The sequence below is a fragment of the Nipponia nippon genome, unplaced genomic scaffold (assembly GCF_047370975.1).
Source record: "Nipponia nippon isolate SJK-2023a ecotype South Korea unplaced genomic scaffold, ASM4737097v1 scaffold_1, whole genome shotgun sequence".
NCBI classification, from domain to species: domain Eukaryota; kingdom Metazoa; phylum Chordata; class Aves; order Pelecaniformes; family Threskiornithidae; genus Nipponia; species Nipponia nippon.
The window spans coordinates 136,131,775-136,155,134 of NW_028262290.1; the positions used below are offsets into that span (position 1 = coordinate 136,131,775).

The 23,360-nt window shown below is 38.4% G+C and overlaps 1 protein-coding gene across 3 annotated transcripts in view; it reads left to right on the forward strand.

Moving 5' to 3' along the window:
* Positions 1-5,041, forward strand: part of ETV1 (ETS variant transcription factor 1) — a 68,136-nt gene extending 63,095 nt beyond the window's left edge. For all 3 annotated transcript variants that reach the window (XM_087774047.1, XM_087774039.1, XM_087774058.1), the window contains one exon: positions 2,300-5,041. In XM_087774047.1, coding sequence (XP_087630173.1) covers positions 2,300-2,521 — 222 coding nt within the window. In that variant the 3' untranslated portion in view covers positions 2,522-5,041. The remainder of the gene's footprint in view (positions 1-2,299) is intronic.
* The last annotated feature ends 18,319 nt before the right edge of the window (positions 5,042-23,360 follow it).

Below are 23,360 nucleotides of genomic sequence, written 5' to 3' on the forward strand. Positions count from 1 at the left end.
ACCTGGGAAAGGCAAACAGTAGAGTACGGTATGAATAATGTTTTGCAGATCTAAATTAGCTGCCCAGCACTTGGGTACTTTGGTAAGTGCAAGATAGGGGAGAAAAATTATACCTATTAACATACCAAATACTTTAATATTTTACCAATAGTGTTGTAATAATACCATTTTTAAGTGGAATTTAATATTTTATAATAGGCTGAATTATGAGAAATATTTAACAATAATTTATATATAACAGTCTGGTCTTGCTGACAGTATTCAACCCGTCCTTCTACTTGCTGATTTACATGTATGTTTTTAAATTTTGGTATGTAGTACTATGTAGATTGACTGAGAGAGAAATCAATAGGAGAGACCTGTCTGCTGTATCTACAAAACTAGCAGGTGTGATCAAAGATCATAATGAACACCTTGTGCTGTAAAACTTGTTCCATATCTGTTCACTTTAGTTTTGTGACTTGTGATGACTAACATGTTTAAACCTGCCATTTGCCAATTCCATGAATGGAAACAATGCTCTCGGCTCAAGTTACTGGGCAACTTTTCCAGTAGGCTTTGTGAAGTCTCGGTTTGGAGTTGCCTGTTACAAGTTCTCGTGCTTTGATTATGGGATCGTTGTAGTGCTCTCCTTTTTCACTATCCACAAGTCAACCTGGACAACAATCTGGGCTAGTATTGGCTTATGCAGTACAGTGCCTCATCCATTTTTTTTGTGTCACGTAACTGTGCATTGAGTCTTTGTAAAAGTGGACTGGAGACTGGGTCCAGTCGGGGAGAAGCAGAAACGCTTGATTTTGCTGGGTGGTGCTTCAGGCAGAGGAGGTTCTCATTGCAGGTTACAGCTCACCTGCATAGGCAGTTGTGCCGGCACAGTTCAAAGGTAGCACAGAGGCAAGAATAAGTAGCAAAGAGAGTGAAACAAGTTGAAAAGGTGGGAACAGGAGTACCTACCATAAGGCTGATAATGCTGCCCAACCCACACATCCATTTAATATGGAAAGTTTACAAGTACTTCTCACAGTTAGCTTGCTACCTCTTAAACTACTACTTTATTATCTACAAAAATGTATTTAACACACATTTTAAAAGCTAGTTTGGATGCTTATTTTTCTGACATAGTAATGTTTGAGGTTTGCCCTGGGATCACCCTATCTGGCCAGTTAGTGTATGTTAAAAACTAATGGTGATTGTAGATTCATAGCAGGTTTCTTTACTGCAAGGTTTGTGTGCACATTTTTCCCCTTTTGTTTTAAGTTAAGCAATGATAACAGGTTATGCGAATGCCTGATTTCTGAATGCAGCCTTCAGTCTGTCAAACTTGCTGACATTAATTTGATGAAAAAAAATTCTACTGCAGGTATAGCCTCTACCAAAACTTTACATTATTTGTAGAATAAATAAGCTGAAAATTTAAGGAGGTGCTTCAAACTATTTTAAACCCATAAGAATAGAGTTAAGTTCGCAACACTTTTGCCACTTTCATTCTCTCACTTCCAATGCTGTGCTAGCTGGAGTTGCAAGAAGCAGACAATATGATCTTTACTTTAAAATAATGACCATGCAACATGGTTCATATTCTTTAAATAAGGTGCTTGAGAAGACACTATTGACTTTTTTTTAAAAAAGTAAGACAATAATTCCATATTGTTTTTATCATTCTTTAGCATGTAGGAAAATGAAGCACATTTTAGTGCTATTTCTAAATAAGGGAAAACTTTAGGATCTTTGGACAAATTGCCCCTCCATAAGCAAATCCAAATGTCCCAGCTTTGCATGAGGAATTGCTAAGTACATATTAGCCTACATATTTGCTTACGCTGTCCCTGTACAATCAGCATGCACTATAACTAAGTGCTTTTATATTTAAGTATGAATCAATCTGCGTAAAGTGAAACTCAGATCTCTATCATGCAATGTGATTCTTTTTTCCACTTTGCACAGAGTGTTGGACTTTTAGTCATTTTATTTTGCCACTGTAGTGACAATTTGTTTACATTTTCCAATAAGAACAGTTCCATTTGTAGTTAAGTATAGGAAATGATCGCAAACAAAAGTTTGGACGTAGAATACCTAGTCCATCTTCCAACAGGATATTGCATGAGGCAAAACCACGAGTGTTCTGCACAGTCTGCTTCTCCAGATCCCTGTTGTCTTTGCTAGGTCATTGCCTTACCAGTTCTGCTGCTGCGTTATTAATTGCATAATGAAGGTGGGTTCTTCACAAGACTGTTGAACTTGGAGTTGCAAAACCACAAGGCCTTACGCTGCACCCTTTTGTCCCTTCTGTTGTCCTAAGGTGGCTGGAGAAAGATACGTCTACAAGTTCGTTTGCGACCCTGAAGCGCTTTTCTCCATGGCTTTTCCAGACAACCAGCGCCCCTTACTGAAGACTGACATGGAGCGCCACATCAACGAGGAGGACACTGTACCTCTGTCCCACTTTGATGAGAGCATGGTCTACATGCAGGACGGTGGCTGCTGCAACACCCACCCCTATAATGAAGGCTATGTCTATTAACAACAGTGACAGTGAAGGGGATGTTTCCCCCCTCCCTTAGGCTTCTCCTCTTTCACAAGACCCAGAGGAAAGCTGAATCGACTTCAGTTTGTTTTTTAAATAGTACACTAAAAGGGGCTTTTCCTGTTGCATTACTCCTATGGTCTGCCATGGACAGCGCACTTTATTTGAAAGGGGAGGGTTGGAACCTAAATGTTATTCTGTGTAACAGGAGGAAAAGGGTGGGTTTGCTTTATACTTAAGTTTGGGAAGGGAACATACAGGTTTTAAGTACAAAAAAGCTATATCATGTCTGTTTTGTTTCATATCAGCATAAGATATTGTACATTTTCTCTGGGTATCCGTAGTACAGTTAATTCTCATTGTGCAAAATAACCACTTGGTGATGATATCAGCACAGCGTGCCTAGGGCATTTGTTTCTTGCCATTCTTAATTGTCTTTCTGCAGTTATAAAAGAGAAGCAAAGCGTATACCACAGCATTTAATTTAGAAGCTTGCAGTGGCAGACCTTGCACCTTGCCTCTGAAAACAACCAGATATCTCAAGTTTTTCCTTTTTTTTTTTTTTTCTTTTTTCTTTTTTTTTTTTTGGTATGGCCTCAAAAAAAAAAATCCTGTTTAATGACAGAGACGCCATAAATACAGGGACCAAGCAAAATCCCTGACTTCAGACTGCAAGCCGCATGCCGTATCTGGTGCCACGTTGCTATACATATATGGCCCATGCTATGGCTTAGACCTTTCAAGATCCATTTGAGGGTAGTAATTACATGTGGTAGGCTTTCTGATGATCATGTCAGCATTAAATACAGGATCACGATCAGGAGGGAGAAAACACTTTGTATCCTTCCATTTCCTTTGGTACATAAATAAGTTATTTAATCAATAGGAATTAACTGTACTAAGTCACATATCTAATTATGCTGTTTAGACACAGCAAGCACTCCTTGAGAAAAATATCCAATACACTAAATAGGTACTTTAGTAATTTTTAGACACGGTACCCATTAATATGCATTTAAACCTTTTACTGCTGTGTTATGTTGATAACATATATAAATACTAGATAATGCTAATGCTTCTGCTGCTGTCTTTTTCTGTAATATTCTCTTCGATGCTGAATTTACTATGACCATTTATAAGCAATGCTGTAACTACAGGTAGCATTTCAGGACAAAATAGATGACTTGAACCATTTATTGCTTAGAAAATAGCTTACGCCATAGCTGTGCTATAAGCAGCTTTTATGCGCATCCACAAATGACTAGTAAGCTTCAGCTTGCTAAGGAAAGCTCTGCAGAACCTTTTGTAATTTTCAGTGGAACGGAGACTTAGACAAACTGTCAAAGAATACCATGAAGTCACTGTATGACGTTGTAGTGCTGGCACTGATGTTACCAATCAACTTGTTTTGGACACTAAATGTAAATGTGATCAGATATGCTCGGAAGACAATTTAAATTTTGAGGGTTTTTTTTGTTGTTGTTTTTTCAAATTGTTTTATTTTTTGAGAGGGGTAATCTTGAACACAAGCCACACGCTATTCTGTATGTAAAATGAAGGAAAAAAAAAAAAAAGGCCCTGACAAAAACCCAAAAGTTTTAAATACTTATGAGCACCTTTTCTGAAATATAATATTTCCTAGTTTGAAGGGAGCGAGAAGGGGTAAGATCTGGATTTCTTTTTTTGCCCAGTGAAATTTAAATAGGTGTTATATGGAGTACCTCATTTTCCTATATTCCCAAGAAGCGGGAGGAAAGTGAGTGCATAACCATAAAACAACAAGAATAATTTTCATCATAATGGATGGGTTTCAAAGACAATCCTAGGTGGTGGGTTAATTTTCCATCCTCTGTCAGTTAAGACACTAGTTAAGCTATGAATATTTTAATATGCAATTAATCAAAAATACAGAATTAGTGGTCACTAGAAACCACAGGTGCATAAAAAACATTTGGGCAGGTATTTAATTTACTCAGATCCATAAGACAACATATTTTATGGGAGTGTATATATGCCTTAACATGTCACCTAATTCTGTCATCCGTAAGTCTCAATGGCACTTAAATTTTCGATGATCAAGCCAGAATCAGAAGTCTAAAATTGTAGAATTAGCAAAAAGGAAAGGGAAAAGGTCGAGTAAGATTGTTTAAAAAAAATGTGGTTTCCATTGAAATAAGGTTCAAATGAAACATGCTTTGATGAAAAGTCCTCGGATTGGTTTTGGTTCTTTAATGTCAGCACGGAGCGCCTCTTGCCTGTGGCAGGATGTGGTTGGGAAAGGGGTTGGACAAAAAAGGAAAAAAAAGAAAAAAAAAAGAAAAAAATGCATCAAATGTGTAATATTTAAGAAGAAATATATATATATATCTGTATATGGTAGTGACTCACTGAACAAAACAAGCAATCAGACCAACATTACATGATCTCTCAGCAGAAGATATAAAAATCTTTCACTGAACTGATTAACCCTTTTTAAAATGTACCTAAGAGGTTTATTTAAAGTCTGTTTTTATTCCACTTTTTTGTTTGTTTGGGGTTTTTTTTTTGTTTGTTTGGGGTTTTCAGGTAGAATAATAAATCTGGCAGCTGATTTCTGCAAGATTGTTGTGTATTGGATTCCTAACCATTTGGACTGGAGAGGCCCCTGCAGTAAGGTTGTTCTTTTGAAAGAGGAGATGATGGTCTGTTCCCAGTGCCTAGAATGGCTTCCTGCAAAATGTAACAAAAACAAAAAAAAAAAAAAAACAAAAAAAAAAAAGGGAAGTGAGGAGTATGTACAATGTGTATGTATATATGAGTTATAACCAGGAGTTAGATTTTCAAAGCATCATATTTGACTGACAAAAGTGAGGGGGATGGTCTATGTAAATCTAGAGAAAGATTGATTTGGACTAAGAACACTTACAAATTTTCACAGGGCGTTTTAATACCCTACTGAATTTGAATGTGGGGTGTTTGGGGCTGGGATGGGGGTGCTGGGGTTTTGTTTGTTTGGGTTTGGTTTTTTTTTTGGTTTTGTTTTCAAGCTGTGCCACAAGCGGAGGGAAAACGCAGGCTTCACTTGTGTTTTTAGAAGGAGCTGCAATGGAGTTAGCTTGTGCATGTTTGCTTGTGCATCTTTTTGCTACCCAGAGCAGTGGGCAGGCCATGGTGGTGCTACTGTGAAGCAAATCCAGGAGGCATCACTGCAAGATCCACGCACTATGGTACGACTGTAGGCGCTCAGGTTTCCCCTGCTATGACAGTTGCACCGGTAGCTGAACGGAGGTGGAATTAGGACTTGCAAGATCCCCTCAGAATCCATTTGAGAGACTTAAGATTACAGGTTTAGGGCAACGCATACATTTTGCTTTAGGGATATGACTTTCCATGACAGAGAGCCTAAGCCTTTTCTCTCCAAGGTCACGCCAGTCTAACTTTCCCACGCACCAACTACGGTGCAAATCTTAATATTACCTTCTCTGAAAGCATGAATTTCATATGCTTGTCAGACCAAATCTGCCTGCTTTACTTACAGTTAGCTGCTGTGGTAACTAGGGGAAATTGGAATACAGGAACATTAAGGATCATTTTCTCCAGTAATTCCCTGCAAAGAGCCCTTTGCTCAGAATCTTTTCGTCTTTGGGATTCTCTGGTACCTGGGACTGTTCCCCAGGGATTAGTGCTTAGACTTTTAGTGCCCTTGACGTCTGACTGCTTTGGGCTGCAAGTCCATCTTCACAAAACAATATCATCTAGTAAACATTTTCACCTTGTTTGTGGTTTTTTGTTTGTTTGTTTTTTAATAGCAGGAAATAGATCAATGTGTGCAAAAGGTATTATGAGGAAATCTTTGAATTGTTAATGGCTGTACTTTCTCCTCTGAAGAGCATTAGCTTCAGTTCACGTACTACAGGAAACAGAACCCATGAACAGCCCTATTCAGAGCTCACGTTAATAGCACTGAGGACTTTTCCAAATAATCTCCTTCAAAGATGTTTTGGGAGTCCTAATTAATATTGTATCTTACACCCTAAGAATCATCACTGAAATACACTTGGATCTAGCTGTAAGAGCCTAGGAGATTAATTTCTCTGTTCTCTTTGCTGGTTGGTTGTTTTTTTTTTTGGTTGGGGGTGTGTGTGTTTGTGTTTTTTTTATCAGAGGCTACTCTGCTTGGAAGGGAGGTAGCAGCTGGGAGCAGGTGCCTGTGCCTCAGAAATTCCAGTTCAAAGTCCCCTGCGTTTTGCTAAGATACCAGGCTGAGAACTGGAGCATCTGCAATACATAACTGAGCCTTGCCATCCTTGTGCTCTTATGGAACAGGGAACTACAGTGCATCATCTTCTGTTGCTTCTGCTACAGGAGCGGTAATCTCTGGCAGAGCAGGGGGATGGAAAGCTAGGGGCAGTTGCATTTTAAAACTACAAGATTACCCAGAGGATGTCTGTCAGATCCCTCAGAATCATAAATGCATCAGCAAAGCACTCTGACTTACCGCCTAGCTTTTGTGACTGTGTAGGTAGGTAAAGTTAACTTCATCTTTTACTTCAGGAGGTTGAAATACTGTTTTCCCCCTTGGACACAAATTTAATTTCTGTGGGAAGTAAATATCTGTGCCATCTTCTTATGTAATAGTCTGAAAATGCCTATGAAGAGTCTCATTGACATTTTCCCAAAGAACTATTTTTGTGTGAAAATGACACAACAAACATCACCAAAAGAAGGGGTAAATAAACTCCAAGAAGGCACCCATACATCATGTTCTCCAAAACTATAGCGTTATTTACCCTAGAAATGTATCATGTCTTTAATACTGCTGCAGTGTTATCCTTATTACATACTTTCATTGGACTGACCTCAAAAATACACAGCATACCCTGAAGTTTTCTTGGGAAACGAGCTTCCTGCTGTTAATAGAGATTACACAAAGGTACCCCTGAGGCAGGGTCACAGTCAAGCATTTGGAGCTGTAAGACGTAGTTCTGTCTTTGTTCTTGGAAACCTCTGTGGGCATTTATGCCTATGTCCATGCTTTTCACTTGCATGGTAGGAAGGTAATTGCAGCCATTGGTTGGGGGGGTGGGGGTGGTGTTTATTAGTTTATGAGTAGCTATGATTTGTTTTGTTTCAGAAGAAATGTCTCTATGTATGTCTTTCCACACTCCAGGTAACCAGGTAGATACTTGGGGTCCAAAATAGCATTTTTGCTGTGTAGAGGCTATGGCAGTTCCTTGCTGCTGCCCTAGAAAGAGTAGAGGTGATTTCACTACTTTCTTGCCCCCTCCCCTCTGTGACAGGACACAGCTGATCTATCTGAAGATAGTTTAAACCAATTCTTTGCTCACCCATGATATTTTAGTGAACAGTGTGCTTGTTCGTTAGTTCAGTGGCACTTTATAGAAGCTCAGGTACAGAGAGTTGAGTGTTTTAGCTGTACTGCAAAGGGCTCTCTATAGTGGCTTTCAGTCAAAGCCTTGCATGGGGAGTGGCATATGGCTACACGACCTAAATAGAGGCAGAAGGAGGTGGTGTTGCAGAGACACCAGCTCCTCAGAGCTTGAGACGTTTGCTGAAATATGCAGTTTAAGGCTGCTGCCTGGCCGGCTGGGGTGAGCCTGCCCTCTAAGACCTGGCAAGGAGCTCTGTGTGCATGTAGAAAGCCAGAGAGAGCATGATCCCAGCATGCCTGGGTGAGGCACAGAGATGGAAAGAAGTCTGTCGGGGGGAATCTGGCCCTACTAACTAGCTAATCCAGAGCTGATTAGTACAGGAAGGAGGAGCTTATATGACCAATATAGTAAATCACAGAGCTAATTATTTGAAAGACATGCTGCAGAAGAATCATAAGAAATGATGGAAAGTAATAAATTCTGTAAACAGCAGTGATTTTTAAGACCCCAGTGCTTGTGGGAGTGCTTCAGGAAAAGGAAGAGAGAAAGTAAAACACAGAAAGGGGCAATAATATTAGATGAGAACAACAGGAGTCAAATCACGAACTGCATTAGGGGACCTGGAAGATTGCAGTGTTTTAGATAAGGAAGGGACTAAGATAAGTACAGAGTCAGTAAACTGAGATAAGAGCAAGAGAGAGAAGGTAATTGGAGGCAGTGCACTTTGTGGTCAGTGGGCCGAATGTGTTAGGCTAACAGAGCTGCACCAGGGATGCGTTTGGCCCCAGTAGTATATCCCTAAGGACAGGAATATCAGAACTGACTTTGGAGTGATTGTTGATAATTTAGTGGAACCATCTGCACAGTGTTTGGTAGCTGTTAAAAGAGCAAACAAGATATTGGAATATGCAGAGAGTGTTCTGGGCTATAAATGTAGGGACTTTATTGTCCCACTATATTAAAAAAAAAGAAAAAAAAAAAGAATACCTTACAGGATAATGGGTCAGATGATTGTGGGTTGGTGTGAATCAGCTTGGTTTCCTTGAAGTCAGCTAAGTAGCTTTATGCTAACAGAGTCTGTGGCCTGTTTTTAGTGGTGTGTATGCCTATCTAGTGTGGTATATACACAGGACACTTTTACTCGTTACGTTATTCAGAAAGATATACAAATTATCAAGACCTGGGGCATAGCATGAGACCAATCATAAAAGATGAAATTAAACAAAAATATATGTGTTCTGAATTCTACTGCTGTAGCCAACTCGTTCCATTTTTATATAAAGCTCTCTGCTGGAGCTCTATACATCCCCTGAATTCTTGCAGTGGTCTTTTGTGACCGATGCAGACTGTATGTGCTGGGGTCCCTGCTACAAGTGGCTCTGCATTGGTCTCTGCAAAGGTGGCTGGGATTTGTAGGGTCAGGCCGCCTTCCCAGCTGTTCACAAAGATCATGTGGACATTTAGAAGTCTTAAGGCAACTAGCAAATCTCAGGGACATTGCAGATTCAGCCACAAAGGCTAGACCTGCAAAGGAATTTCAGCCACTTATCTGCTCCATATTACAAGGCTCTGTGAGCCCAGACATAAGTATTTAGGATATCTAAGGGCCTCCACAAAATCTTTCAAAAGCTGGAGAGCTGAACCAGGGCTTCTCTGCTTTCTGCAGGAAAGAAATGTGGGAGAGACAAAATGAATGAAGACCTAGATCTGCATCTACAGAGAAATAAAATGAAGAAGACCTTTGTATTATTATTTCAGAGTTTCAGCATGACACTGCAGGAGGGTGCTCATAGGAGCTAAGGCAGTCAAATGTTTCCTTGGAGCCCAGAATAGATGCCTACAGCCAGAAAAGGACTGTTGGTTTTATGCAGTGCATGCATGTGCCTGCTCAGCATTCAAGCTTTCATGAATTTGTTTTTTGGTGTTTAATTCTTCCTAATACGTAGGGAATATTCTGCTCAGTAACATGTTATCTTTTAGACATTCTAATGCTCTGCTTTATAGTACGTAAAGTTTCTTTGTGAATTTAGCCTTAATGACCGAAGAAGCACTGCCACATAAGGAAAGGTCAATTCCCGGAACTGTGCAATCCATTAAACTGAGTAGTTTCTATGATGATCATGATCCAGCCTCAGGTAAGTGACGTAGCTTGGCTGTGGCAAAACCAGTCCTTGAACCTCAATTGGCTTATTAATGCTTTATGCCAGCTAAATGCCAGGAAAGCATCTCCACACATCATGTGACCTTCTCTTGCTTCTCTGACTGCTTCTGCAGTTCTGATCCCCACATCTAAGGTTATGGGAGACCTAGAAAGATACTGAGAGACATCATAAGAATAAGCAAGGCTTACAAATGGCTTTTGTATTAGCAGAAACTTAAAAGGATTCAACTAGGGACAGGCAGTGGAGAAGGAATAAAATCAAGATCTATAACATGAATTGTTTGGAGAAGAAGAATAGGGAATCAAAATTTACTGAGCTTATAATAAGAATTTATTGGGGGGGCAAGACAAAAAAAAGCAGTTGAGGCATTTAAAGAACATTAAGGAAGTACTTTATCACACAGCACCATCATTAACTTGTGAAATTCATTGACGTAAGCTGTTTTGGGTGGCACAAGTCTTAAAAAGATTAAGAAAAATTGCTTAGACAAATTAATGGAAGAAATGGCCAACAGCAATTCTCGACTATGATGATGAAATTGAACTCTCCAAATCAGGAAGTCCCTACTACAGAGACTGTCAGGCCTTCAGAGGACATGCCAGAGCCACCCTCTTCCCATACTCTCTTTCTAAACACTGATGCTGGTCTATCCTGGGATGGATGGACCTTTGGCTACAGGTGACTTGGTATCTCCTGGAAGTGAGTATTATTTGAATTGAAGCAGAAGCTGGCACAAAGTAGTGTTCTGTATCCTGCATTTTGTTTGGCTCCTGTGATTGAACTAAAAAGGATGTAACATAACTGGCTTAAGTAGTTTGGGTGTTTTTACACTAAATCTGTAAATTTGAACCTGGAATCCTTTGCCTCTAGGATTTGTTTTCCTTGCTAACAAACACACCCTTTACAAAGAGCTATTGTCAACTTGAGTGTGATTACTAAGCTGCTGACATTGGGGTTGGAGTTATTTTTAAAGGGAGAAGAGAAACATTGCCACTTTTGTGTTTAACTGGGAACTGCATGTCTTTCAAAAAAGAAGAAACAAACAAAAAAAAAAAGAAAAAAATTTGACCACTTAGTGAGTAATATGCCCATTTTATATCCCTGCCACTTAACACCTAACATTTCACCATGAAGTTTTCTCTCTGTGTGACATTTTTGCATATAGCAAGCTAAGGCTATTTAGTAACGTATAGGGTTGAAGCAGGACTCAGAAGTTATAACCCCCCAAAACAAGGAGAGAGAGAAAACCATACTAATGAATGTCTTTCTCTTCTCATATTACCTTTAACTCTATCAATAACATATTCCATAATGCTCTAAGTTCCATCCTCAACAGATAACATTAAGCAGTACATATCCTAATTTCATCAGACTTGGACTCTTGCTTAAAACCTTAGGTGACTTCATGCATTTATATCAATTGTATCAACAGACCAGTGCATCTGACTCTCTGAAAGCAGGTGCGGATACACACAGAGATTTCTCATGACAAGATGGTTTGGATTATGATGGGATGGGTATGACAAACACAGCAAGAGACCCAAATCTCTCATGTAAAATTACAGAAAAAGCTCTGGAAATACTGTGTATGTGGTTCCTTCCGTTAGTAGTATTTTTGGAAGACAAAAGGCAGGTTTATTTGGTTGATTTGTGTTACTTGGGGATGACCCCGTGCATAAATTGTAATGGGAAGTCAGTATTTCTGAAAATTTATGTAAGAGGATCTAGCCATAGAAGCGTGACCTGCTGACTCATTGTCCCAAAATGGTATCAGTCTAAAATATCATTGCAAGTGTGAGCTGAATTCTCTTACAAGCCCTAAATGGGACAGAAAGCAGTTCCGTACATTAGGAGGACAGTGTGTCACATATGGCTATATCCAGTAAGGAAGAGCAAAGAAAGAATCCTGAGACCATTAAGCATAAAAAAAGAAGATTATAGCTCTCAGTCTTGCTGCAAATTGGCAACTACAAGCTGTAAATTGTAATTCATGAGAAGAAAAAAATAGCTTAGAATGACTTGCTCAGAGACCTTTAATTCTGGGGCATCAGATGAGTTCGGCTTCTGTTGCACTGCACACCCAGGATCCTCTTTCTATCTAGAGGTGTAAGTAACTCAAGCCAATGGGTTTTTGCACTATATGAAGTGGTCTCAAATTTGCTAAGAAAAAGTCTATCTGGAATGTTCAGCCAGATGTGTTAAAGTCACCATGTTAAAAAAGCGCACCTCTATATTGATAAGATGAAAAAATGGGAAGCAGTACCTAGACAGCAACATTATTGCTAAAGAAAAGGATCCAGAGGGGCTTATATACATAACAAAAAGGACACCAAGAAAAGCAAGCCAGTCCAATGTCTCAGGTTTTTAATGTTTATATGGGTATGCGGTAGCTTCCTTTTTTTGCATGAGCCTGCTTTATAAGGGGAAAATAAGCTCTCCCTTAAAAATTTAATAGGTATCAAACTTCCTAATCTTTTTTTTTTAATTCTTATTGCTGAAGGATGAAACTCAGATTTAAAACTGAAGCCTGTAACTCACTCTTTACTGAATGCAGTTGTTGCTATGCCATAGTTATAGAATACATCCATGGAGCAATGCAGTGTAATATTTTTATTGACATGGATGTGAAGGAGATGTATTACCATGACCAAGCTGCTTGTTATTTCCATGCTGTTTATTTGTGAAGACAGAAGTACATTCTACAGCTCCTCCCCCAAAATAAAAAAGGCTTTAATAGCAACATTCCCAAGTATCTTCTATTTTCTCTGAGCCTCATATGTTGAAAAAAAAGAGAGAAAACTATTCTTCAAATGTTTAGAAATTTTTGAATAATGGCACAGGCTCCATCATTTGTCTGCCTATGAAGTTAATGACTGTGATGGCAAGTCTCAAGTCCTGACAAAGGATTTGAAAGTGAGATCAAGTCAGAGTGTCTTAGAGAAGCAGCACAGATGTGTTAGCTAATATTTGTGCACTCAACCACATATTCAAAGTGCTTCTTTCAAGAAAAGTTATCAATGGTTTCAGACATTTATAAGACAGAAGTTGATGGTGCCCGTCTTGCCTAAACTACTTCTAGAAGCTGAGCTAATGTGGTTGACTCTATCTCAAGTTGTTTTCTTGCTCTGTTTTGTTGAAACAATGAAAATTATCTTGGATGTCTCTTGTCATGGCTTTCTCTGGGCCCAAGCTGTCTGAGGAAATCTAAAGGTTAATCATCAGGAGGCCTGTCCAAACCTTTTGCAGTTGTGTTGTGGATGTGGAAATGGAGAGAATGGCAATAGGAAGGAAGAAACCTTCCATCTGCAAAAAATGGGACTTTTGAAACTTTTTTATATTGTACTGTCATCATCTATTTTCTGTGGAAAGACTCAGAAATAACCACCTCATGTTATAAATTTATCATGATAAGGCTATAGGAAGCTCTAAAAATGCCTTGAGAATGTAGGCTTTGAGGACTTAAAATTCTATTTTCCCTACTGAAAATCTCAGGGTCTAAAAGCTTACGAAGATATCAGTTATCACATTCTGAATGTTTTTCTAGATGTAGAAAACTGTTTTTAAGGAGGATCTGAGCTTTAACCAAATTAGTCTGTTGTGATCTTTAGTCTGTTGTATTTTTGGAAGGAAACTCCAGATTTTGTGGGAAAAGGGGGGAAACTTTATCAGAAAAGGAAAGAAAGGAAGATTAGGTTTTCCAGGGTGCTGGAATGTGAGGTTGCCCAATAGAGCAGGAAAAAGAAAGTTAAAAATTCATGGATAATTATAGTTGACATATAGCTTTGTGATTTACTACATGGATACTATTCATGTACATAGACTCTATAGGCACTTTATATAATAGCCATGTAATTAATGTATACATTATTAATATATAAGTGCTTCTATTAAGAGATGTCATTAATGATCCTGCCATCCTGAAGCTGTAAGACACAACTTAGTGTGATCCCCATAAGACATTTTTTTCCGGTCTGTCAGAATTAGACAAAAAAGCTGGAGAAAATTCTTCCCAGTACATAAAATCGGCTAATAAAACTGTATGATATTTCAGAAGCAGCCAGTCTCATTGCCCAGAAAGGGAGCACACCAGCTGATTTTTGGTGAGGCAGGTAGAAAAGATATGGAAGTGGATCAAGGAGGACTTAAAATAAACTGGCAACAGTCAGATCTCTAGGAACAGACTAGAAGAAGAACTGCACTGATATATGTATTCAGAGTAAAAAATATAAAACTTTTTGTTTCTCCTTTTTCCAGTTTCAAAATGCATGTGGAAATTAGAAAAGGACTGAGAAGCAGTTCTGAGGGGAAGAACATTTAACAGATTCGTGTTACTGCCATAAGATAATCTATTTATTTGCTACAAACTTCTGCATAACAATAGAAAAATTTTCAGCTTCCCCTGAGAACTGTAAAACAGAATGCTTCACAAGACTTCAAGAAAAAGAATAATAATTAGGGAATTTAAGGTTAAGTATAATAATTATGACAGGTGACAGAGACTTTAGGATTACAAATATAATCGACTGTCAAAAGAAGTTAGAGAGAAGAATATTTAGTCACAATGTTTCAATATACACAGTTCAAATGCTTTCTCTGAGTCTGCCTTGACTTGATGTCCCGCTGCCTTTTTTATACCCGTACGTGATGTATGGTTTCCTGAATGTGTGAACATTCTCTGGGCAGGTGGAAGCCTGAACTGTGAAAGGACAGAGACTAAGGACCAAACACAATCTGAAGCATCAGTTTTTGTCAACATCTGCTGGCAGCAGAACTCCACTTAATGGCTTGGTAAGATCTCCAGCATTTCAAAGTGGTGCTATGAATTTTTCTGTACAGTTTAGATAAAACAAGAACTCTGAAGTCCATTGAATTTAACAGGACTGGGTCCAAGATATCCCTACTCTACCTCATTATCATATGGATGAAGCTAATCTTGTATGCCTTATTGGGTTTTTCATGTTTACTTGCTATGAGGACACTGATTCATTCTGCCTCTGCCCTTTCTTTATACATTTTTATAGACAGTGTGAATCAAGCAAGGTCAAACCAATCAGCACAAATGCAAATGAAGATAAAAAGTAAAGAACTGGGCTGTGGCATCCAGTTGTTTGCTGTCTTCTCCATGCAAATCCAAGAGTTTTTCTTCCTCTGTGGTGTTTTTTGAGCTGTAACAGGCTATTACTTATTTTTATTCTGTATCTCTGTCACCACCAGAACACTGTAATCTGCTGTTTCTTCTCTTCAGATGAGAAAAATCCTTTTTTCTTTTTATCCCATGTACTTCACTTGGCTTGGGTTCTTCTTCCGTGTTTTACACTCTTTCATTATGAAAATCCCTTTTTCAGGAAGCTAAGGCGGACATACCAACTTATTCAGATGGGTTAACATATCTTACAGAGAGTACTGTGGCAGAGAAACAATACAAAACACAAGTATCTACAATATTTAGTCTTAGTGTATGAAACATTTGAGCATAAAGACCACTGTAAGTCTATACAAGGATATTATGCATTATTAAATACATCTTCCTTGTTGAAACATATGGACAGAACTGTTTCAAACCCTTACTTGGTTTGCCAGATCAGGAGGAAGGATGTTCATCATTGACTTGTGACCCAGGCAGCCCGGGCTGTGTTTACAGCACTGCTGGTGCCCTTTTGAAAAGCTCCTTATTTTTCTGTTACCCCTTGTGACAAACAGAATTCTCCTGCCTTTGTAAAATGCTTTGAGATCTACAGATAGAAATATTCTGTGGCAGCTAAGAATTAATGCCATTGACTGGTTATATCAGCCTTTGATGTTCAACTTGCAAATTTTCAGTCCTGTCTAACACCTTCGGATCACAGATTTCTTCTTAAAACAAGAAAAACCTAAAAGATCTAAAACTAACATTGTATTTCAGGTCTCAAAATCATTGGGATATCAGGCAAGCTGCAATTGCATTTGAGAGGAATTGAAGTATATAGTTTATATATGTGAATGAGTTTCCTGAGCCTCACTCAACTCACATTTTTCTTACCTATTGATAGAGTCCTAACAGTGTTTCTTCATTGAAGCATGTCCTGCTTACACCTAAAGTATTACTGGGGAGCAGCTCCCTAAAGAAATATTAAGTATCTATTTTGTGAATAATATGTTATAAAGATTACAAGAGAAGTATAAAAATGTATTTGCATCAGAGATAGTGGAAAAATCCTTTCCTAGCATGTGTTTCAGCACATGATTAGATTTTGGCCAGGTATAAAGTTATTTTAGAGGACATTACCTCACTAAAAGTAAGTTACCCTCAGTTGAGTCAAGGTCATTTGTATACTTTGGAGATACAGCCTCATGAAACAGATAAGCAATTACCTGAGGTTGTCCATATTCCCAAGCAGTTAAGAGCTTCCTAACTGCACTGAGTGCTATACAGTTTTTCCTCACAATATTATGGGATCAGAAAGTATATTTCCTGCTTTACAGGTACATATTGAGATATGGGTGAGGAACAGTCCCACAAGGATTCATCTGATCTGGAGCTGAATCCAGCTGCATCCAATTCAGCAGCTGTGCACTGGATGCAATTTCCTACTTCTCCACACACAGAATCTCTAAGGAATTCTTCTGATGGGGGCTATGTGACCCTCACAAGGAGCACTGCATTCAGGCAAAGCTCCTGCACTGAATCCCAACCCCACCTTGGTTGTCTGCTGTGGAATTTAGCAGCCCTGCAGAAGTGATTTCTCAGACTGCAGCTCTTTCGTAGACTGGAGGTCAAGACAGCTGGCAGGAGTTCGATAGGAAGGGAGAGATACAGGTCCTGTGGAAAGCTCACTGCTGTGTTTTGGCTGAGCAGCATTTTATGCCACTGTGTGATGCATGGAGTTTTGGGAGCCAAGTATTCCACTCTCATGTTTTGATCCAACTCCTATTTGAAATTCCCACAAGATGTCTTGGCATCTGACGTATGGGCTGATCCCTGATTTCTGCAGGAGTGCTGTCAGGACAGACATCTCCTTCAACCAGGACCCATAACAGCAGCTCCACTCAGCTGAAAAGGATAGAATCATGTTGATGTTTTTGGAAGCTTTGTAATTAATTAATTAACTAAAATTAATTTAGTACTTAATAAAAACAGGGGCTAAAGATCTACTATGTGATCCATTCAAATCACAATGCCCTTTCTTTGAACATGAGCTATTAAAAGTACAGCATGAGCATGGCTCATATGAGACCTTAAAATTTGTTTGCTTTTGCACCTAATGCCAAACTTAAACTCTGTTCTCCTAAAGCTGAAAGGCTAATGTACTAATTTATAGTGTCATGCAGCTGCCTATTTGGTTGATTTTTCTTTTCTTCTCACAGAAGGTTAATTTCCATAAAAAGGATTTTGATTTGACTGGGCTTGTTTGGACAAGATTTTATGGGATTTGGTTTCAGTCATGGTGTTTGATGTCTCATTGCATAAAGAAATACAGCACAAGGACAGAGAATACTGTTTAATTTTTCACTAAACAAGCCTATCAAGTGTCTTTTTGTATTAAATGTGTGTGCAGGTATGTTGTCCTGGGCTAGTGGAGTATTTTCCCACATCTAACGCTTAGCAACATAATGTTAACCTAGAGCTTTTTAGTTACTCTGGTCTTTGTGGTGCTTATTTTCAAGGAATACGTAGCAGAAGATAAAACTGATTGAACTAGATGATAGGCAGTAGGAACCAAATAGTTCCACTTGTCAGGTCCTGAGTTCATAGTTATCTGGGGAAAATATTTGATTGCTAGAAAGTTACTGCAGAAGTTTTCAGCAGCCATGTGTTAAAAGTGTGGTGACAGCTACACAACCACCCCAACGAGATAAAACAAAGTTAAAGTAGTTGATAGATCGAGCCATACAGATCTTGAAGAAGTTGGTTTCTAACAGTTGCTTTGTAATTAGAGCTAATAACATTGATTAATAATAGAAGAAATGTGAAAGAACCTGTTGATTGTGATTACTTAGATTCCTTTGGCATTCTGGGCTCTCTAGCATGCAAGGATCAAAATGTGGAACAAAAATTTCCATCAAGAACCTGTAATATAACTAAAGTAGAGGGAAAAAAGTCTCAAAACAGTAAACAAATCCATCTTATTTAACTCTACTGGACGAAATCCAAGTTGAATTCAGTCCTCTACAGCCTTGCTGAATTTAAAGCCATTTGCAGGAGGGGTAACTGATGGCAGCATTTGCCCTTGCAACTCATTTAGAAATACATCTTCATTTGGCACAATCCAGGAGAGATGAAAGGCAGCAGCACTTTATGAGCTTTACTGAGCAAAAAGGTTTAAAGCAGCTGACAAGCGTCATAAGATATTGTGGTACCAGTTTGTATTGATTGTGCTAGAGGGCACCTCCTTGTGGAAGAGGATTGATTTTTTTTGTGTTTTCACAGAGATTTTAATAATCTTTGTACTTTCTGTCATGTCGCAAAGGCCCACATGCAAGACATGTCTGATACCACAACTTTAAATGATCAGCCCTTCAGCCTCCAATAAGCATCAATTAATACTGTATAAAAACATCTCCAATGCAGTTACACTGAAAACCAGTTTTTGTAAGTTATAAGGTCAAATTCTGCACCCATGCAATAGCAAGGAAATCAGTGCCATCCAGGAATTAAATTATCTCAGCTTCAGAGAGAGATTAAGAGAAAGAGTGCTAAGTTTCTGATTCCTTGTTAAGAAGGTCAAATTCTTTCTTAAACTCATGAAAATGTGAAAGCTGTTAATTGCAATCATTTGAGTCATTGGATAGAAAATCATTCCTAGAGTTTTTTGTTTTGTTTCTTTACAGAATTGTCATGCCTCTGTCGGTTACTGAGGTAAAAATTCACAGAGAAGAAATGACTAGCTAGTTAACTTTTTCAAATTTGGGCAGAAAAAGCACTGAAGAGTGTGTGTTTTCATGCCTTATATATGTAGGCATGGTCAAATGACTATAATATTCCTAAAGGTTTATCATAGGTCAATGATACTCCTATCAATAGGACAGTAGTTCTCCATGTGGAAAACTCCTGTAGAATTTAGCAGGGTTTCTATTGACTTTAATGTAATATAAAAAAGTTTGAATGGAACACAAAATATTATGTATAGATTAAAAAAAAAAACATCTTTTCAATAATAGGATAACTATAGTAATTTTCAAAGGGTGTGTCAGAAAATTTCTGTTGACTTCTATTGGCCTTTTCCATAAGATGAGGAAATCTTTTGTTTGTAAGTCCACGTCCAACCTACCATCAGGTGCCAGCTCTGTTGGGCTGCAGTGAAACATCTGCTCCGGCAAAACTGGTTGTCGCAGCTGCTTCAAACAGTAAGCTGTGCATTTGTGGTTTCTCATGACTGCAGTAGGTGATGTCCCCTCCCTGAGTCAGTGGTAACTGCTGGAATTGCTTGGCTGCTGCAGGTGCCATGGTTCAGTCATGAATGTGCTCATGGTGCATGCCATGAAGTGCTGAGCCCTGTATCCCAGCTACGTGCCAGTCCAGGTATCATTTTCTCTTCTACTTCCATTCCTCCTGTCGTTGTAATTCTCACCTTCTTACTTTATGTGTCTTATTATAGGCCTGAAACAGAAACTGGGGTTTTGCCACAGAGCCAACAGGTAGGGCAATTCTTCCATCTTTGCTGTTCTGATTTGGCTTTTAGAAGCAGCATTGGCAATGCACATTCCGAAATTAGTTGCCCAAAGTCAGATAGGGAAAATATTCTATGCTGCTTTATTTTTTGTTTTGTCTTAGCAGTGCTCACAAAAGCCTTTTGAATGTCCTGGAGGTGTATATGTGAGTTGCAGCCATTATAATGCAAATTACAGATTAAGACCAAATCAACATGGAGGTAAATAAAATTAATAGGACTATTTCCGCTGACATCCATAGTAGGTTGATCTGGGTTAATAAGATTTATGAAGTAAAAGCTTTCTTTTACTGTATATTCATGCAGTATTTTGTTAAGTGGGGTCTGGAATTTGTTTTTTACTGCTGCTGCACTAAAAATAGCAGTGATGTAATGTACTTTGCAAATACTGAGCTTTACTGTGGAACCTACAGTTGCAGCTTCTAACTTTTTCTAGTTTGTAACGTTTATTTGTAATTCTCCCTGCATATTCATACAAGGAGACTTCAATTACTTAAGTGCTGGGAAAAGTAAAGAGCAAAGAAATGAGAAGATGGAAAATGTTGGATGGTTCTTAAGAAATAAAGACTGCTTTTATTAAAAATAAATTAAATAAACCTTCATTTAGTTACTTGTTTGTATAGAACATTGAAGATGTGAGGGTGGACAGAAAAAAAAAAGTGTCTTATTTTTACTGAAATACGAATCTGGAATATTTCAGGACAAATCATACTCTGGTCATTATCAAAACCATCAACACTATTTTTTCCAGAACAAATATGCAAACAAAGAAAAGACTGCTTCTTTTGTACAATACTGATCAGAAAAGTAGAGAAAAGAGTAGAGAAAATGTGGAAGACAGACAAAGACAGAACGAGTAACGCAACTTTATGAATCAGCAAGTATTGGCAGTGCTCCTTAAACTCTTAACCAGCTGGAAAAAGTTGGCTCTGACTGCAAGCTTGGATACAGAATATTTATATTCTGCAGGATAGCAGAATAAAAAAGAAAATATATTAACTAATTGTATGAAGGTGAAAAGAAATTATAAGATTAGCTAATATACATATAAAATTCTTTATATACTACATGTTGTATATTACATATTTTGCATCGTGTACACAAGGAACAACTACTGCCTCCTCCAAGCATGTGAATCTTGATTTCTGATCTAAGATGATGGTAGGGCTTTCCTTATAGTGCAGTTTTCATCTTTTCTTCAGCAGCTCTTTTGGGGAATGGAAGGATAAATTCATTTGAAAGAGACTAACTGAACAGTAGAAGAGTATTGAAGCGATGAGGTTTTTCCCATACAAACCCTGCATGTGAACACTCTGCCTCAGAGTTAATTTTGAAAGCCTCTGTTGTTGTTTTGTGTATATATATATATATATATATGACACAACCCAAGAAGTTTTTAAAAGGAAGATGCAATGTGAGATCAATGCTGACATTTGGGGATAAAAGCAACCAGATCCAAAACACTTTACCTAATTGACATAGTGGATCTTAAAAGTAAGGTTGAGATGTTCAGGGATCAACTGCATAATTGTGTCACTCAAGGAGTACAGAAGCCTGATCAAAGAAGCTTATAAATATCATTAGAGACAGAACACAGTAGAATACTGTACATGGGTTATCTCACCCAGCTCTCTATGTGACTGTTTCATACAGTATGCATTCTATTGTTTTAAAAATATCACTATTTAACTTCCAGCTCTGCCTTTAAAAACAATATTGAGTAACTGAGAAAATATTCCCATGCAAATATGATGTTTTATTCTTAGAATTAGTGTGGCATAGGTAATGAGAGCTAGGTAATGAGTTGTGATTGTATAGTTGATACTGCATAGAATTTAACAGCTACTATTGCATGTCTGAGATGTCAAATCTTTTCTTATGCAGTCATCAAACATTTCATGTGATCTTGTACAGCTGGATAGTGAGATGAGATACAGCTGGATAGTGGTTGTAGGACCTTGCAAAGATCTGCGTGTGTATCAGCAGATGTATTTCTCTGACAGGAAGGTAGAGTGATGGTAACTACAGGTCAACCATCTGAGAAAAGATGAGAAATGAATGAGCCCAAGGGCTCAATTCTTAACCCAGAAACACGAGCACGTATGGTTGGTTTGCTGTGTTCCTTGTCAGTTTAACTCCTTTGGTTGCATGATGTTATCAATGATGCAGTATATTTTCATACTTAACAGTGGAATTAGTTCCTAGACTATATATTTTCACCTTGGTATGAAGAATTTAGATAGGTAACTTTTCTTTAATGTTTATCAAGGGAAAGTATGCTTAAAATTTGTTGTCGAATATTTGTCGTATGAACTACAGACAGCTAGGAAAAGTGAACGAGCCACAGTGCTGTGTGCCCAGAGACCTGTCCTTTCATTCTGATCTTTACCTAACCTACTTTACAGGGATGGCTATCATATTCATTTCTCTGTATCCAAGTTCTCTGTCTGCAAAATGGGAGTAATTGCATTGATTTGATATTCCCAAATGAAGAATGTTATTATTAAGCATAGTGATTGATTATACAGCCTTCTATGAAGACTAAGTTTTTCCAGAAATGGCTCCAGTGGGGGTCGAGGGAAGAGCACCTAACCATCTAAGACATACTGAAAACTCAATAACTTTTATTAAGCTGTTGACTGATTTTTGGAGCACGGTTGTTGACATCCATAGGACACATGTAAGTGTATGACCACAAAGGAAAGGCAGAGGACTGGCAAGTAGGGGGTGAACAGAGGGAGGAACGTGTATACTTCCATAGAGATTATCAAGGGAGAAACAAACGGAAAAAGAAAGTGGAGTGGAGGGAAAGTAAAGAAAAGGAGGAAAGGATCATTCTGTGACTAGAGCCATAGGAAGAGTAAAGGTGGTTGGAGAAGGAATAGAGGTTAGGAGAATATCTAGAAAAGACTAAGAATGGAGAGAACTGGAGAGTCATAAGTGAAAAAGAGGCAGATACTCATGAACAAGGACTCCTTATTAATAATTTCTTTCTGAACCACCTAGCCTTACAGCAGTTTGTACGCAGAAGTACTTTTCTACTGCAGGAAGATGTGATGTGGTCATGAAAAAGCAAATGTAGTAGATCCTTCCTGGATCAAGGAAGTTGTGACCAACAGAAATTGAAAACCATCAGTCCCATTGTTGCATTGTGCTGTGTTGGCTATGTACTTCCAAAAGGACCTGTAACTACGATGGATGCACAGAAAGGAATACTCGGGGCTTATTTTTTCTAGATTGGTCACGGGACTGGAGAGTCTGTTATGTGCCAAAAGACTTGAATGAGTGCAGTGGTTACAGCAAAAGTGCATATAACTAGCATCTATAAATACTTTCTGTGGTTTTAGGCAGCAGCTAGTGCCTCGAACTACTCGCTGGCTCTTGTTTCTTGGTTTCCCAGCATTGGTCCTATGTGGCCCATAGTATCTATTTAGGATGCTGATGGAATAAGTGACATTTTCTAGGTGGTGTGTCCACCAGTCTTGGTGTGAAATTGAAAAAAGCACCATAATATGACTCATTTAATCTTAGGAGGCTTTTGGTTTTATCATCAGCAAATTTTACTAACTTACACATATGCAATAGATTTAGTTGTACAAAAACTAAATATAAAGTAGGACCGTGTTGTTAATGGTGGAGGAATGCTGCAATTGTG